The sequence below is a fragment of the Oreochromis aureus genome, linkage group 23 (genome assembly GCF_013358895.1).
Source record: "Oreochromis aureus strain Israel breed Guangdong linkage group 23, ZZ_aureus, whole genome shotgun sequence".
In the NCBI taxonomy this organism is placed as follows: domain Eukaryota; kingdom Metazoa; phylum Chordata; class Actinopteri; order Cichliformes; family Cichlidae; genus Oreochromis; species Oreochromis aureus.
The window spans coordinates 22,681,043-22,699,538 of NC_052963.1; the positions used below are offsets into that span (position 1 = coordinate 22,681,043).

Consider the following 18,496-nt stretch of genomic DNA (forward strand, 5'->3'; position numbering starts at 1 on the left):
ACAGCAATCTTCTTGGAAATGGAATATAATCAATGTTGAATCAGTGACATTTATTCTGTTTTGCATTTGTTGATTGATTGCAAGGAGTTACTGTAACCACTTTTGACCACATTGCACAGGTCTCCTGGTGGGAGGCAACCTGACTCCGAATAGCGAGGGTTTACAGATAATTTCCATTTAATTTATAAACACGGATAGCTTTCCAACAGGTTGCAATAAATCTGAGTCATTCTACACTCATCTCTTTGTAGTAGGAGAATCGACCGAGCTGTTTGCCCGCTGGTTGTATTCTGGTTAAATTCCAAAATAAAAGCTAGGGCCTATGCCATTTAACAGTAAAACGGCTGTTTAGCAAACACGTCACTGTTTGCAGAGGAAATATTTATTTCAAACCTGTTGATTTCAGGCTGGATTCTAAATTTAAGTAGTTACTGTGACTTTCTGAGTACATAGATGGCAACAGTGAAGCAGATAGCAACAGATCACAGTTAATTGATGTATTATCCCAGACTGCGCACAATTACAAACTTGACCCCATTCTATTGCAGTCTGACTCCATCTTATTGCCAGTCTTGACGCACCAAAGTCAACTCAAAGTTGACCACCGACTGCGAGTGATCATAGATCTGGCCTCCATTTTTGAAAGCAAGCTTTTCAAAGGCAACAAGACTGCAAGTTCATTGCACACAGTTGCAGTAATATTAGTTGTTCCATGGTCTCCATCCACTGTTTTCACCCGGTATTACTGTAGCATAACCAGTAACTGATATCATGGAGGTTTACATCTTTCATATGCTGTCTCTAGATGATACCTACCATGTGTCCAAACCCCAATAGGATCCATGGAATGATTAAGCCATCACATATAACTTTGAATATTTCTGACGCTCTTCTATCAGGAGGATGTATGTGTTAATTTCACTTCATTCTGTTCACATGTCAAATTAATCTACAAGCCTAACTTGTAGAGCGGAGAAAGCATGGTTAAACAAACTCTTTATATCTAAAAATAAAAAGTTGTGGGTTTCTGATTAGTTATGAGCTATTTCTCTAATTTAGTAACTTCCTGCTAGTTTCCAAAGAACTTGCAGCTCTCGAGAGCCAAGCAAATTTAACGCTGTTGTGTGTTTACATGTTAATTAGTAAATATTACAGGTTCAGCTGTTATGTCATTGTCATTGCTTTTAGCTTCAGACAGAGTTTTATTGTAAGCTGGTGGCCTGTTGACACCAGATACATACTAAGTAAATGATAAGGAGGGAAGCAGTGTTTATTGGCAAAGCAGCAATAAACTTAAACTAAATTCTAAATGCATAAATAGACTTTTACATGTGGTTATTATTTATAGATATGTTTATCAGAAGCAAGCTTATCTATGCCATTTCTTTTCATATGTAAAATTATACCCCGCACATCTGCTTCAGACACAAGAAGAAGTCTGACATATGTGTGTGTGTGTGTGGGTGTGTTCTTACATTTGACCATGACCATGTAGACGTCTATGGTGCAAATTGGCGGCTGGGGCAGGCGCTCGCCTTTTTCCAGGATGTCTGGGATTTCTCGCGTGGGGATCCCATCGTAAGGCTTGCCTCCGAATGTCATCAGCTCCCAGATGGTCACTCCTGGAGTGTGTTGTGCGGAAGAGGAGTAGAAAAACAAAAATATTAATAAGATAGACGGAGAAAGATGGGAAGGGTGAGGCAAAGGGACCCAGAGAACAACAGGGGACAGGGAGCGGGTGAAAATGCAAATGCAGATACACTAAACAGGATTTCAGGTTGCTGGAGCACGAGAAACATTGACGCCTACATGAAATACACTCACCGTAGCTCCACACGTCACTCTGATGGGTGAACTTCCTGTAGTGGATGCACTCCAGAGCCATCCATTTAATGGGCATCTGAGGAGAGACATTAAAAATAAAACAACTAAAATCTGAACTATTAGCTTCTCATTCATCTGATCCATTTATACCTGAATTGCAGACATCTTTCCATTATGCTGTTTTGCTCAAAAGCAGCCATTTCTTTTACTCCAGCATTCAAAAGCTATTGGGCAATCGACAGCGCCTTCAACCATAGTTTTGCTTTGCTCAATATTACTCAAGTATTGTGATTGATTGGACTCAGAAATCATCAATAGCGAGTGCGCTTTTTAAGATGCTAAATGAGATTGTATCGGCCATTTGTCTCACTTTATCTGAGCAGCCTAAAGAGAGCGGGAAAGGGGGTGCGAAACAGTAATAACAGCAGATCTCTCGACATTCCCGACAAGGACGACGGCAGACGTCGCGCCAAATCCCGACCGCTGTGTGATTTCCATACTGACTGGATTTTCAGCATGTCCACTGAGCAAGGCAATTATGTGTCCTTTTGCATGTGAGCACACGGTCATTTAAAATCCAGCCCCTCCTTTCGTTTGGTAGCCTGACACACACACACACACACACACACACACACACACACTCATTCTTCGGGGAAATGAGCAGGAAGGGAGGAAATGAAACTGCTTCAGGTTGGAAATGTGGTATGGCACCTCCACTTTCATCTCTGTTGATTTATCTCCCACGGCACGTCTATTTTTATGGCATACGTGTAGATGTGCTGACAACAGCCCCCACCCTTCTTTCTTTTTCTTTTTTTTTTTCCCAGGCATCAGTGAATACCAACATGGAGCCAATCACTCAGAACGGCTGAATCAAACTCGCCTGCTCTATGAAAATACTGCCCCCCCCCACCTCGCAACCACACTCCCACTCCCACCACCCTTTTCGTGTCCAGAGATAACTGCTCCAACTCAAGATGCAGTGGCTACCTACGGGCCTCCAGCTGAATGGGTGTAGCGATGAACGAGCCAATTTAATAAAGGGAGTTGATCAGGACATTTGCATAGGAAGTCTCGAGTGGGGTGGGGAAAAAGAGAAGGCGATTCTAATTAATGCAGACTGGTTCCCCAAACAAAACAAACTGATTGGGAGCTGCGGCTACGTTATTTGTTTGCATGAAGTGCTTCTAAATTATATTGTGCTAAAGTTCACCACCATTTTTTCTGACCAAATATGCTCAACATAACACATTCCTTGGGGTTTTTGTTAAATGTCCATGCTACTTCAGGTGCTCATTAAGCAAAAAGCGTTAATTTGGCTAAATTTGAAACTGTAATCACAGTGCTTTTGTTTTGTTTTGCTCTTGTAAAGATAACTACTTGCGTCTAAATGACTGAAATATGAAAACGGCAGCCTTTCTTCTTATTTTTCTCCCTTTTTTTTGGGTTGATAAACAGGAAAATTAAGCTTGGCAATTAATATCTGGCCAGATGGAGCCAACACGGTGCTGTAACCCCGCCGACTTTCCTCCTTATCTCCATCGTTACCTCTGCTGTGATTAAACAAAGCCACACTTATGATTTTGTTGTTCTCCTTTACACGCGTGTCTGTTTTTGTTCCGCTGAACGGGCACAAAACAGTGATTTGATCGCGGGGTACGGATACTACCTGCTAAGTGACGTGAAAAGTAATTCTCCGCTATTGCTCTGACACCGACAAGATCATTATTTGATCTTCACAAAGTTGTCTGACAAAAGAAAAACACATCGAGATTAATCACTGCAACTCTGCCGTGTGTGTGACTGGCTGTGCTGACATTTGAAATGAGTGATGATAGAGTAACAGAGGTTGTGTCTTCTTTACTTTACAGCTATGCAGCCCCTGACTGTCTGAGCCGGCTTTTGACTGGCGTTTTCAAAGCTCTCTATGGTAACACTTTAAATTGTTCCGTAGTCTGGTAGTGAGGGCCCTGGTACCTCTTTCCAGAAGGCAGCAGGGTGAAGAGTGTGTGTGAGGTGTGTGTGGGGTCCTCCACGATGCTAGTGGCTTTGCGGATGGAGCGCGTGCTATAAGCGTCCGTGATAGAGGGGAGAGGTGCTCCAACGATCTTCTCAGCTGCTCTCACTATCCGTTGTAGGGTATTGTGATCCGATACGGTGCAGTTACCATACCAGACAGTGATGAAGCTGCTCACGATGCTCTCGATAATCCCTCTGTAGAACGTGGTAAGAATAGATGGAGAGAGATGGGCTTTTCTCAGCTTCCGCAGGAAGTACAGATGCTGTAACCTTCTTGGTTATGGAGCTGGTCTTGAGGGAGCAGGAGAGGTTCTCTGCCAGGTGGACAGCAAGGAATTAGGTGCTCTTGATGACCTCCAGAGAGGATCCATCAATGTTAAGTGGACAGTGATCTCTCCGTGCTCTCCTGAAGTCAACAATCCGCACTTTTGTGTTATCCACATTCAGAGAGAGGTTGTTACCTCTACACCAGTCCGTTAGCTGTTGCACCTCCTCTCTGTATGCTGAGTCGTCGTTCTTGCTGATGAGACCCATCCCAAGTAGAAGCAGAAAAAGACTGAACAAGTGTGGCTTGTGCCCTTCTTCTCCTCTTTAAAAAGAACATGGCAGCACCACTTAGATTTCCTCCACAATGATGTGAGAGACTGAAAAGTCATATAAAATCCTTCCGTCTTTTTGGTTCTACAAGCTACCGAATCGTGGGGTGTCGTTTTTTTGTAGCTCGGGGTGTCTTTTTTTCATATGACTGTATCTTTAAATGCTTTCCATGATTTGATTGAACAGACAAAAAACAATAAGTGACAGTCCCTAAGAAATAAGTAACTAATAAGTATTCTTTACTCAAGGTGATACAGAAAAGGTAGTTAACGGTAAAGTATTCCTTATCCAACAAGGAAGTAGTAGTATGCATCTAGTATGGTGCTTCATTCCTTAAAGCAAAACAAAAACAGTTACTGAGTGAGTAATCTGTAATGAATGACTAATTACTGATTTGTGCCACTCAGATAATTATGATCCAATCAATATTTAAAGAATCGCACAGCTGGTTCCTTTTTAACTGTAAAGCCACTGATCGGGAGGTAATAAGGAAGTTCTCGTGAATGAACGAGCTATCAGGTTGTTCCTGATTTGCTCCACTGTTGTCTTCTTTTAACGCTGTAAATGCTCTAACTGCTTGTACTTTAATATACAAGAGCTGCGCACAGATGTATGATGAAACTAATCAGACTGTGCTAACAAGGCCAGTGTGGAGCTAGAAATAAAACTAAGGATGAAAAAAAGAAATGTAACAAATATCATCAATTAAAACACTTTTATATGTTTATATAATGAAAATAGTAACACTTTTTTACTTACTGTTTAAAGTAAGTTGTAGTGTATTATGGGCTATTGTAACTGTTTACTGTGCAAATATGTAAATTTACAGGACAATATGTTGGACAAGGCCAGGGCATGCCACTGCACTAGAGTACTGTTAACACCACTGTTTGAGAGCCTGGAAAGGACCAGTAGGAATGTGACTGTGTACACTTACTAAAGTACTTTGAACTCTGAAGGTTTGATGCACTTTTGCATTGTTTAAGCATTAATATGTTTTCACTGCTTTCTGCTCCAAGTCCACTCTTTTCTACTAAATGCCATTTATTTTTTTACTTAACATTTAGCAGATAAATTGTATCATTATACATCAAGCTACTCAGCAACATATAATTAAAATCATCAACAGCTGCAACATTAAAGACATCAATGAATCAGTAATAATGATCCAACAATATCACTTGTCATTAGTTACTATTGGCTCTCTCCTCTTTCCCATCACCTCCAACCAATGGCAGATGGCTGCCTCTCACTGAGCCTGATAGTGGTTTGTTTGATTGTTTGGGATATCTCTGTATTATTGTAGGATCTTTACCTTACAATATAACGCGCCTTGAGTCAACAGTTACTGTGATTTGGCGCTATATAAATTAAACTGAATTGAAATGAACTGAATTTAAAGTATATTATTGTGAAAAGTGTCATTCTACAGTTTACGTACGGTTTTCCCTGTCACAAGTCTTGTGGTTTTAGTCCTTTCACATCAATTGTCCTGCATGTGAAATTGCTCTGTACACACATAAAGATTAACACTCTTCCACTTACACCGACCTTTCCCCCGTCTGCGTTGTATTCTTTCTCATCGCCGTCCAGCAGTCGGGCCAGGCCGAAGTCGGTGATCTTGATGTGATTGGGAGACTTTACCAGCACGTTCCGAGCTGCCAGGTCCCTGTGGACCAGCCTCCTCTCCTCCAGGTACATCATTCCCTGAGACAGAGAGAGAAAGAGTTGACTGCGAATCCTCTCATGAAGCCATTCATCATTTTAAATTTCAAGACTGAAGCAGTCTGAGATCGGTGATGCGGCAAATGTCAGCACTAACATAAAATTATTGTCATAATTGTCATTGTCATTAACTGCACATCCAAGCAGACATTTAGACTCAATCATTCATTGTTAGCACTTCTCATATACATGACTCAAAGAGATGGAGACTCCAAGTCAGCTTTTACAGCATTTCAGAGATGTCAATTTTTTGGCACAGACGATCTGCCTGTCAGAGTCCAAAAACAAAACTCAACATTTCTCAGTCTAAAATTTCCCAAACTGTGACCACTCATATGACAGTGATGTCACTACAGATTTGTTGTTAGAGAACACTGAATTGTTGATATTCATGGCCCTTGAGTCAATGATGACACACGTTTTAAACACAGAAGCTGTAAACGCCAGAGACCTTATAAGAAAGATGTTCTCAGTGGAAACCTTAATAGAAACATATGACAGAATTCCATAAATGCAAAAATGGCAAGAAACAGCAAATAACCAACTTAACTGGAGTATAGTTTCACGACATTTATAACTATTTGGTGGCGTGCACTGCTGTGCAAAAGTCTTGAGCCGCCTCTCATGTCTTTATATTTTGCAAGGGAATGGGAAAGAGGTGCAGTGTTTTATTGAAACATTTGAAAACACACATGTAAATACAGTAAATAAGGCAAAAACAGAGTTTGTACAATTATAACGAGCTTGAAAGTCAATATTTGGTGTGACCACCTTTATTCTTCAGCACAGTCTGAACTCTCTTAGGCAGCTTTCCTGTCATTTCTTTAAGTCGTCTTCAGGAATAGTTCTCCAGGCTTCTTGAAGGACATTCAAAGCTCTTCTTTGGATGTTTCTGCCTTTTGTTCTGTTCTCTGTCAACATGATCCCACACTGCTTCAATAATGTTGAGGTCTGGGCTCTGGGGAGGCCGATCCATGACTGATATGGCTGCCTGTGTTCCACAGTTTCCTTAGATAGTCAGGTACAAGGACTGGACTCAAAATGAATTAAAGCAGCCAATGTCCAAAGAAAAACTTTGATACCCTAGAGACCTATTGCTATTGCTATTTCTATCTTCTCGTTTCGACAGTAAAAAATATGGGAATAAAAGATGAATGCATGGAGTTTTTCATTACGAATGGTGTGACGTCAGCAATGCTGATTGACTTGTTAATGAAGTCATAGAGTTGTTTAATGGCGAGCATGTGTGGAAGAAGCGTGACCTGAAAAAGCTTCAAAAGCCTAATTTTTCAGGAAGAATACCCATTTTTAAAAGTTATTTCTGTCACATTAGACTGATGGCTTTATACAGTTTTTATGCCCTGATGATAACAGAAAAGCTCTTTCCATATTCATTTTGACAGTGGCTTTAAAGTAAGAGCCCAGAAGCACTCCCGAAATGACTGCCAGGTGGAGAAACTTCCTCCTAGAAGCTCTTTGACATTCACAATATATTGTTAAAAAAAAACAGGTGCTGGCTTTGTCAGTGTACCAAAGTGTGCAACATCAATACCTACGTCTTGTAACGCATCCAAGTCAAATGCAATTTTCTCATAACTGACACGTCGCCTTGGTGTCCTCAGTAATTGGGGCCATTTTCAAGATGGCTGGGCAGGGAGAACAATGGATGCCCTGCTGATTTGTTAACGTTGATTATGAACACCCAATGAGCAAAGCAAGTAAGGGGAAAAACAACAAAGCTTAGATGGGAGACAACTTTGCTTCGTGGCCCTAATTTGTTGCTCAATGGGCTGGACGGAGCAGCGGCTCTTTGACAGTCGCAGAAAAACCTATTTGCGGTCGTGCAAGTGTACGCACGGACACACGTGAAGTCAAGCAGAGAATGCCAGACACACACAAACAGGCATGTCTTATCATGCATTTGTGAGCACAAACACTCACTCTTCTCCTGTCTTGTGCAGTCATATCTGAAGAAAACTGCCAGATGAACAGGTAGACAGGCGAGGCTGGGCCAGTTGAAGCGTTATTACTCTGGATGTTAAACAACTGGATGCCATTTTGCAGGCGGATCAATGAAAACACCTTGGTGGTCATTGTGGTCAGCGCACAATGAAGAATTCAAACCACGGCTCACGCCTCCACTGGTGCGAGAGAATCATTGCCTATTTGAAATGCTTACTATGAAAATACTGTATATGCCTGTGTGTTTGTGGACACGTGGGCACATATCAAGGAACACTGTGTTGAAATGTTCACCGTGGCGAGCCGCCGCACGCCTCCTCCTCCCAGACGAATGTGAGGATAAATCGATCGCTCCAACGTCTGGCTCGCTAGTAGCTGAGTCCTCATCCATCATCTGCCGGTCTCGGGGAGACAGATGTGTAGAAACACATATGCACAAGCACTCACACTGACAGTGACCACCCAGAGACCACCACCTACACGCAAAAGCAAGCGATATTTCACCACCGGTGTCCAGCTCCTCGTGAACCGCATCCATCGGATGCCAGTTTGCATGTCTCTCACTTGCTTTCTCCGTTATCTCCCAGTTCAGGACACTTCCTACTTGTATTTCCTGTCTCCCTTTTTCTACTTCTGTGGCTTTCCTCTCTAATATGAAGACAATGTGTCCTGACTAGGCAACGAGCACCCCTCTTTTACTGAAAGTGTATTTAAAATAGATTACTTCTGGGGGGTTCGGGCAGGCGATCAATAACAATGCTGATTACAATAAGCCAGAAGACGACCGACTTCGGGCGTATTTATCCCGCCTGTTGACGTCGAGAGAAATTAGGAATCAATGGCCCACACAGTCCATTAATACACTTCGACTTAAAGTGACAGGGCAATGAGGGGAGGCCATCGCACTGACGGGGAACGTAGAGCAGCTCAAGGAGCCAATTAATTTTCAGCCACCCTGGGCAGTAAACAGCAGCGTCCTGGGGGGAAGGATGTTGGGGGCAGCCAGCGTTTCAGGTCGAGAGGGTCCATTTGCCAGTGCACAGTTTAAGACTTTCAATCAAGACCCGAGTCCTGAGTCATGGAGCATAATAAAGAAATAAAAGGGTGATTAGATCATTAGAGACGATTGAAAAAAATATGTGCATTACGTGATATTTTTTTGGTATTGAGAGAACAGCGGTCTTTTCATGCTCCTTGAACTGTACACGGTGAAGATGGTTCCTGTGACCTCTTGAAGAACTTGTTTGGTCTAATACTCAGATGTTTTCATCATTTAACAAAGGTGCTTACTGCACAACTGGTCAACCAGACAATTAAGCATTGATACCATGACAACTAGTCACCAGAAATGCCAGATGAACTAATTATTCATATATTCTTAAGATCTAACACAATCTTATGATTTTTAAATCACGAATGAACTTTGATTAACCACAGCTTTTGGAAAGTCAAATTTAACCAGACACTTCAAGGCCTGATTACTGCCAGGCCTGTTGAATTAAAAAATCACTTAATAAGAACCTGTTTGACATTCTCAAAAAGTACGGCATCATGCCACAAGAAACAGCAGAGAAACAAATTCTTAGGCTGTGGGACTCCAGTGGACCACGATCAGAGCCGTTATCCACACATGGAGAAAACTTGGAATAGCCTTCTCAGGAGTGACCGAAACACCAAAATTACTCCAAGAGCACATCGACAATTCAACTAGATTACAAAAGAACCAGAACAACATCTAAAGAACTGCAAGCCTCATTTAGTTAAGGTCAGAGTTCATGATTCAACAATAAGACAGAGACTGGGCAAAAATGGCGTCCATGGGAGAGTTCAAAAAGATCACGACAGCAGTCAAACATGGTGGTGGTAGTGTGATGGGGCTGCTTTGCTGCTTCAGGACTACGACTTGCTGTAACTGATGAAACCTTGAATTCTTCCTCTACCAGAAAATCCTGATGTAAAGAGTGAGCAGTTGCATCTACAGGTGGGTTGTTTCAGAGAAAGCTAGCATTTATCCACTCAACCAGAATAGTACATAACCATGTTCGGTTAACCTGCAACACATTAAATGCTAACAATGCTAAAGTTAGTGCCACTTGACATTCTGTTCAAGAGCCACACTGTGGTGCTGGTTTATCTCGCTGGCAACTCATACGCTGTAAGCTCAATGCAGCAGCTTGGGTTTGAATCTGCCTGGAAGTCATTTCCTTCATGCCTTTCTCCCAGCTTTTCTTTTTCTCTCCACTATCCTATTGCAGTAAAAGCTAAAATGCCACACTTAGAGCTACATTTAAAATATTATTGCTTTTAAATGGCTATTAAATACACAAGCACTATTCAGACTTTTGGATGATCAGTCTGATTATTATTTGGCTTTGGGTCCTGCATCTTAAGAAGTTTGATTTAAGGTGATTGATAACAACATTTAACATAAACTCTACAATAAGCAAAACTGAAGAAATTACAAAATCAGTTTGGTGTTTGATTTCTGTGGTTTGGTTCAGGCGCTCCCTGAGCATTTAAACAAGCTGATGTGAGATGTAACAGGCGGGTCAAGCAGTGTGGTAGGCGGTTTTAGCTGAACTGCAAGGAAAAGGGCGGCCAGAGCTTGGCAACGCTGCAGGATTTCACTGCCTTAAATCCCTTAAAAGAGTTTCCAACACTTCCTGCACATAATACATCTCGCCTTATGTGGTACCACTCTCAGCTGTGCCTCAGAAACTGGCTGAAGCCTGTTTTCATTGAAATTGTCCATCCCCCACATCGTTTGCTTTGAACATCTCCACCTCAGAGCAAAGTAGTTTGGTTCTTCTATAAATGTGAGGGAAGATGATATGAATTCTTTTCAGATTTTAACTGACAGATTACATCAGAAAACATTTGTGTCTCCAGCATTTTTAAGGTTTTTGGAAGCCCATTTTAATACCAATTAAAGCCTTATTTTTGAAACTATTTCAGGATCTGCAGGAACCCCGGAACAGCTTGAACAAACAGCAGATGAGTAAAGTACCTGTCTACGTGCCCGAAAGGCAAAGTCGCTTTGTTCTCTCTCTGTCAGCCATTATTTTTCTGTAGCAAAAAGCAAAGCTGTCGGCCTCAGAAGAAGAGCTACATTTGGCACCGTGCGTCACTCCAAACCTCCCACCGGGCCGATGCACTCAAAGTTCAAAGTAAATGTTTACGGCTGACCTTTGAAGGAAAGATGATGATGCTCAGGCTGATGTAGATAAATAGAGAGAAGATGCAGTTTGCCTGTGAGTTTTCTAACAAGTAACGAATGACATGCTACACCTCCCAATATCTAACTTTATCAGTTTTTGATATAAGTAAAGGTAAAAAAGGTAAAAAAAAAAAAAGGGCTCGGGCTCTTGTGGACTAAGTGCATCTTAAAGTCAGTTTTATCATGAGAACGGACAATGAAGTTGAAAAAATATAAGGTGGTGGTGAGCATGCAAACATTTCAAGGACATTTGGTAACATTCACTCACATGTTGGATGTAGAGTGACCCCAAGTTACTGAAGCAAAATGAAAAAAGGAGCTGAAATACAAATACAGTGATTCACACTGAAGAAGAGGGACAAACGTGAATCCTCTGTATTTGCTCATCTCATTTCATTTAAATGGCAAGTCAGCTTTCTCATTGCGTAACACAATTTCGCTGTTAATGTTGACACTGGGGCACAACTGGATGAATGGTCACTGTGAACAGCAGCAGCTCATTTGAATACGTCTGTCCAATTCTGGCAAGGCCGCAGTTTGCAGAAAACATGCACTTGAACCGTATATGAAAGGTCCCGCTGAGCGTTTTCACTGCAGCTTTCCCCCGCCTCCCGGCAGTAAGGTTAAGGGCCTAACATCCTTGCTGCTAATCCCAGATGACACCGGGGGTATGTTTGAAGCCCTCTGAGCATGAAGTGCTGCTATAGCAGTTTGAAATAATTTTACTTTTTTTTTGTCTGCCAAAAACATTTACTCTGTGTAACTTTTCAATAGCTGTTTTGCCAAGACCTTTGTAAAAGTCAGGATGTGTTTTGGGACGTTGGCATGGTCACCCGTGGTCTACTGTCTGTGCATACACTGGCAAAACACCAGTTTTTAATGCACTGTATATATCCAAACTACTGTTTTTTTGACTGCAGATGAAAAAAGTAAGTGAGGCTGACTCTTAAAAAAATTACAAAAAGAAAAAAAAAGTCACATATGATTTGATTGGCTGGCGGGTATTCAACTGTTCAAATGCTACCAGTTGATGACACACAACTCTATGAAGGTGTTAAACACCGTCCATTTTATTGGTTCCACTGCACACGTAAACTCACGCAACAAACTATGCGCACAGGCCACTTTATTAGAAGATGACACCTGTTCAACTGTGCGTTGATTCAAATATTTAGTCAGCCAATCACACGGCAGCAGTTTAGTGCATTTACGGTTTTGAATGCATGTTGAACCTCGAACCAGATGAACTACAGCAGCAGAGGACCACACTAGGTGGCACTCCTGTCAGTTAAGAAAAGGAAACTGAGGCTATGATTAACACAGATTCACCAAAATTGTATCGGTCCTACCTTGTATCAACAATTCAGGCTGCTGGTGATGTAATGGTGTGGGGGTAATGTTCTTACCATACTTTGATCTCCTTAGTACCAATTGAGCATCATTTAAACACCACAGCGTCTCTGAATATTGTTGCTGACCATGTCCATCCATTTATGAGCACAGTATATGATAAATAAAAGCTGTAACTAATATAGTGGCCATCGAGTGTAACTATCAGATAGTTTTTACTGCTTTACTGGACAAACGTAGTTGAGAGGTTTGTTTAAGTGAATCTGGATCAGTGTGTTTCTCAGTGGTCTTATAATGCAGAACCTTGAGTTGTTACTCAAAAAGAAAAAAAGAATTACTCATTGCTTGTTACTTTTCTTAAAGGTAATGCAGTATGTTTCGTAATTACTCAGAGAAATGAGCTTAACTTAAACCACTCTTTATATTATTTTGATGTTCCTCCATAACATGACCTGAATTTCACTGTCTCATAATTACCAGTTAACATTAGAAACCTGAAGCCTGACATGCCAGCACAAATCCCTGCTAACATGCTGTCTGTGCAGGTTCTTGCAATGAACCAGTGCTGTGTTAGCAGTACAATATAGTTCTTTATCTCCTGGATGCAGTTTGCATTTCCCCGTTTTTTCTTGCTCTTGTTCTTTAGTTCAATAAAAATAAAAGTAACGTCCATATCGCCACACATGAAAAGCTGCACACTGCTCTGCTATTTTTCTCCTCCCTGCATAGGAACCCAAAACTCTGTCTGTCCTCCCATCGTGCAGATAACTGAGGAGCCTCACCAAACACTCCTTAAGAGGCTTTAAGAAATCCAAAAAGAAATAGAAAAAAAACCCCTCAATGTATTTCTCATGTACTAATATGGAAACATGGTGGATTGTGACGTAAAGTCGAGGATTTTAACAGGGAAGTCTGTGGGGCCTGACTTGTTTTTGGCACTTCCAAGTTGTCTTTCAGCTTTGTACAGTGTGTTAGACCTCAAGGTGGCAGTGGGTCTTATGGAGTAGCTGTAAATGTAAATGCCAATGATCATGGACTGCTTCTTACATAGCACTTTTCTACTCTCCCGGAGCACCCAAAGTGCTTTATACAACATTCTTCATTCACCCATTCACACAAGCATTTTTTCCTATGCAGAAGTGCAAAGGAAACATTCACACACTAACATTCACACACATTCATGCTCTGATGGATGCATCGGAGAGCAACACGGGGTTAGTATCTTGCCCAAGGCAGGCAGACGGCCTACTCTACCTGGTGAACTAATGCAAACACGATTGCCTGTAGCTAACCCACAGAAACGGTACCAATGCCTCATGTTGCTTCACCCATCAGCTCTCAAAGCCACGACCTAAACTGACTCATATCACCACGTTTGAGTTCACTGCAGCTTTATCAGAGCTGGATGTGCCGGCTGAAAAGTGACGAGTAATTGTGGCACAAAAGCTGTGTAATTAGCAACTTTAAACAGTGTTTAGTCAGCTATTTAAACTTTGCTTTAGCTGTTCTAATGTCACTTAATAGACTCGGCAGAGGAATGCTTCTTCTTGTCATAGCTGTCTTTACCTCTGACTCATCCTTTTTATGTTTCCATTTACTGACTGAGCTGCGTTGGAATAAAATATGCAGACTTTTTCTCATATTTTACACCACTTGCTTCAGTTTTTGTTCTATATAGAGAAGAAAAAGGTCAAAAATCTGAACTAATATGCAAGATAGAAGGGAACGAATCTTTCCCTTTTGTTTTGTTAAGTGTTTGTTAAATAGCTTGTGAAAGCAGAGGGATTTATTGTGAATAGTTTATCCTTTTTCTGACCTGGTGCAGGGCTACCAAGTGGGATAAAATCTCATTTTTAAACAGCACCGAAGGTCTTTTTCATCTCTGCGGGCTCCTGAATTGCTTACAGGGGCTAAAAGTCTTCCAAAGCACGCAACAGACGAGGTCACGGCTGGTCGGCAACCCATTAGCACCTCCTATCTAACAGGAAGAAAAGAAGAAGGAAGATCTGAGTCTTCGGTAATGTAGAAAAACAAGCGCATGAAAAAAAAGGGAGTTGAGTGGAGGAGTAACTGCAGGGAGCGGTGCACCTCAGCAGTGGAGAAAAATGCTGCAGAATAACAGATGCTGGGCATAAAGGAGAGCAGCTGGAAGGTAAGAGGAGAAAGAGGAGGATGGACACGGTGGACTACAACAGGTTATATATCCAAGTCAAGTCAGCAGATCCAGTTTTTGCTGAATTATTACCAACGTGCGGCAGTTTCAATGGGGACTATCAGCAGTTAAATAGCTTTAATGATCCAATTCTCAGGTAGAAACACGTGCACCGACTCCCTGGACTTCACTTTATTTGAGAATTCATGTTAAGAAAGGCTAAAAAAAAAAAAAAAAATTCCAAGGAACCAAAAGGTGATGTGTCTGTTTCCAGAGGGAGCGATAAGAGCACCGCATGTGGTGCACCCTCCTTCCACCACCACCCATCTCCCACCTCAAAAAAAAAATTAAAATAAAAAATCCAGCCGCCATACAGAAAGGGTGAGGAGGCAGCAACAATATGAGCAATATGGGACTGTCCACACGCCGGGAACTGGGACCAGTGCGATAAGGAGCATGCACAATGGCTCCGCTCAGGTGGCGCAGGTGGTCGTCTGTCATGCGCTGTGTGCTGAGCTGGAGATAGAATGGAAGGCATTCCCACAGAGCTGGCAGTCTCCAAAGCATGTGTGTGAAAAAGACCTCGCTGTGCGCTTGTGTGGGAGCGAGGGAAAATAGACAGGAGTGAGAGTGAGCCAGTCTCTTCAATCGAGAGCGCATAACAAATTCAGATTTTTTTCTGAAATGCTGTTACAGAAAGTTGAGTCAAATTTGTTTCCCAAAGAAGAGATTATATGCGTAAAAAGCGGCATTCTGTTTGAATTACCCTCGCACCGTCGCCGGATGGTTTGGATGGCTAATGAACGATGCAGGTGAATGTGGCATAACGGGACATACGTAACGACGGCTAAGCGGCGGCGCAGCACGCCGGGTGCGGGCCCATTTACTCCGCATTCAGCCATTCTGGTTTCACAAAGCAGGAGAAACTGTAGCTATCTATCAACCAGAGCTGCTGATCTGTGCGTCTCTGTGTCTGTGTGCACAAAGGGTATGGTGGCACTTGGGTGCAAAACATGACAACTAAAGACAAAGAGCAACATTTCTAGATTGACAGCATCTTTGTAACGGTCCTGGGCTTTTGTGTTGCAATGATACGCTTTAGTTCTGTTGTATTATATGATTTCAGGTTCCTCTTTTGTAACTTTCTGTTTGGATTTCTTTGCTTTTGATTGTCTTAAGGTTGTAACTCCAGCTTCTTAGATTTTTTTGTTTTAGCTTTGTCTCTTCATGGCGCAGATTCAACCAGGTGCTGGAAACACTCCTCAGAGATTTTGGTCCATGTTGACATTAAAGTGTCAAACAGTACAGTAAACTCATTGTTATGTTCAAGAAACCATTTTAAGATGATTTCAGCTTTGTGACATGTTGTGCTGACCTGCTAGAAATAGCCATCAGAAGATGGTACATTGTGGTCATAAAGGGGTGGACATGGTCAGCAACAATACTCAAGTAGGCTGTGGTGTTTAAGCGATACTCAGTTGGCACTAAAGGGCCCAAAGTGTGCCAAGAAACCCTCCCCCACACCATTACACTACGAGCAGACTGAACCATTGATACAAAACAGGATGGATCCATGTTTTCATGCTGATTATGCTAAATCTCAACCCAGCCATCCAAATTTGGTGGCATAAATCAAGACTCATCGGACTGTGCAGCAGTTCTTCAGTTTTCTATTCTAAAGTTTTGGTGAGCCTGTATGAATTATAGATAAAGGTTCCTGTTCTTAGCTGAAGGGAGTGGGACCTGGTGAGATGCTCTTCTGCACACCGTGGTAGTAAAGACTGCTTATTTGAGTTACTTTTGCCTTCGTATCAGCTTGGAACAGTCTGGCCATTCTCCTCTGACCCCTGACATCAACAAAAGCATTTTCATGTAGAGAACTGCTGCTCATTTTGTCTTTTTCAGACCATCCGTACTCTTCTAGCAGAAGCCTATCCCAGCTACCAAGGGCAAGAGAAAGGGTACATCCTATACAGGTCTCCAGTCTCTTCCAGGACTAACACAGAAACAGAGACAGCCAACCATTCTCACTCACATTCCTATGGGCAATTTAAATTCCCCAATTAGCCTAACTCTACTAACTGCATGTTTTTGGACTATGGGAGGAAGCCGGAGTACCTGGAGAGGACAACATGCAAACTCCAAACTGAAAGGCCAGATGGTGGATTCAAATCCAGGTTAACCGCTGTGCTGTCGTGCTGCCCCACGGTCTTTTTCAAACCATTCTCTGTTAACCTTAGAGAAGGCTGTGTGAGAAAATCCCAGTAGGATCAGCAGATTCTAAAATTCTCAGATCAGCCGATCTTTCATCAACAACCATGATGATCAGTTCGAAAGTGTGTTATCTTGACCATAATCTAGATATCTGTGTTAACAAGTGGTTGAACATGCATAACTAATAAAGTGGCTGGTGAGTGTGTAGTCATGTTCTCTCTTTGTTTTTGTCCGATCATCTAATGTGTTCTCTAGTTCTAGTTCTCTAGTTGTTTTTGATTTTCTCTATTTCGAGCACCTCATCTCTGCTCTCTAGGAAAGTTTCACTTTTGGGTTTTGTTGTTACAAGTAATTAACTTCATAATGCTAAATAAACCTCACATTTTGTTCCTTTACAGATTTCTACATCAGTATTTGGATGATGATGCAAGAACATTTAAGTTATTGCATCTATGGTAACTGGTCTGTTTTGGCTTTTAAGCTTTGGTAATCCATATTTTTTGTTTGTTGGCATCCATCCATCATCATACTTTTATTAAAAAACTTTCTACTTTTGTGTTAGATATTTAAAATGTTTCTCTGATTTGTTGTATTTTGCACCTCAGGGCCACTGTACGCAGGTAAGACAGAGCACGTAAAAGCAAACCCCTCAGTGGGAGGGAACTTAAAAAAAACAATGTCGGAACTTATCAGCGCTTGATGTCTTCCTCCTTCCTTTCTTAATTATATCTTTCCTCAAGAGAGGGAACCAAAGGTAAAAATATCTAAGCTCTGTTGCCATGATCTCAACTCCCCTGTGGGACAGAGAGATCCTTCCAAAATGTCACTGTGCAGGCAATAACAGACCGCTGCTGGCGAATTTACATGAGCAAATGTCAATAATTTTTTTTCGGGCTTCTGCAACGGAATTAAAAGGAAGATTTTTTTCCCCCCTTTCAGTGCGATGAATTTCATCTCTCCTGAGTAAATACGGGTAATATATACCGTATCGTAAAGCTGCAGAAACCTGGAAGTTCAAGTAAAATTAAAATAAAACCCTCCCGCTTCAGCTGCAACAAAAGATGACATTTTCAGCCATGTAACTAAATGTCCTTGTGGGGGTGACGGTGCTATCCAAGCATCAATTAACAGCACTCAAGTGAGATCCTGTGAAGTTTAGGATGGCCTGCGGGCAGCCGAGAGGACGGTAATGATGGGTTTCATCAGCAGCTCAGCGGCCTCGTGACTTCGACAGGTGAAGCGGACAGAAAGGAAGAGAGAAAGCAAACAGGAGGAGGAGAGGGGGAAAAAAAGAACAATGAGGATATCTGATCCTGATTTGAATCAGCTGAGCACCAAGCCATACACTCACTCAGTCCAGCGTTCACAGTAATGCCTGTAATTTGTCTGCTGCTCGCTGTGACACTGAGAAGTTATAATTTTTAATCACAGAGGGT

General features: G+C 41.9%; 1 protein-coding gene across 1 annotated transcript in view; it reads right to left on the reverse strand.

Moving 5' to 3' along the window:
• The window catches only part of si:ch73-383l1.1 (receptor tyrosine-protein kinase erbB-4), a 354,070-nt gene that overhangs the window by 24,614 nt on the left and 310,960 nt on the right, over window positions 1-18,496 (reverse strand). The window contains exons 21-23 of the mRNA XM_039607089.1: window positions 5,992-6,147; window positions 1,825-1,900; window positions 1,476-1,622 (exon numbers count right to left, since the gene is read on the reverse strand). Coding sequence (XP_039463023.1) covers window positions 1,476-1,622; window positions 1,825-1,900; window positions 5,992-6,147 — 379 coding nt within the window. The remainder of the gene's footprint in view (window positions 1-1,475; window positions 1,623-1,824; window positions 1,901-5,991; window positions 6,148-18,496) is intronic.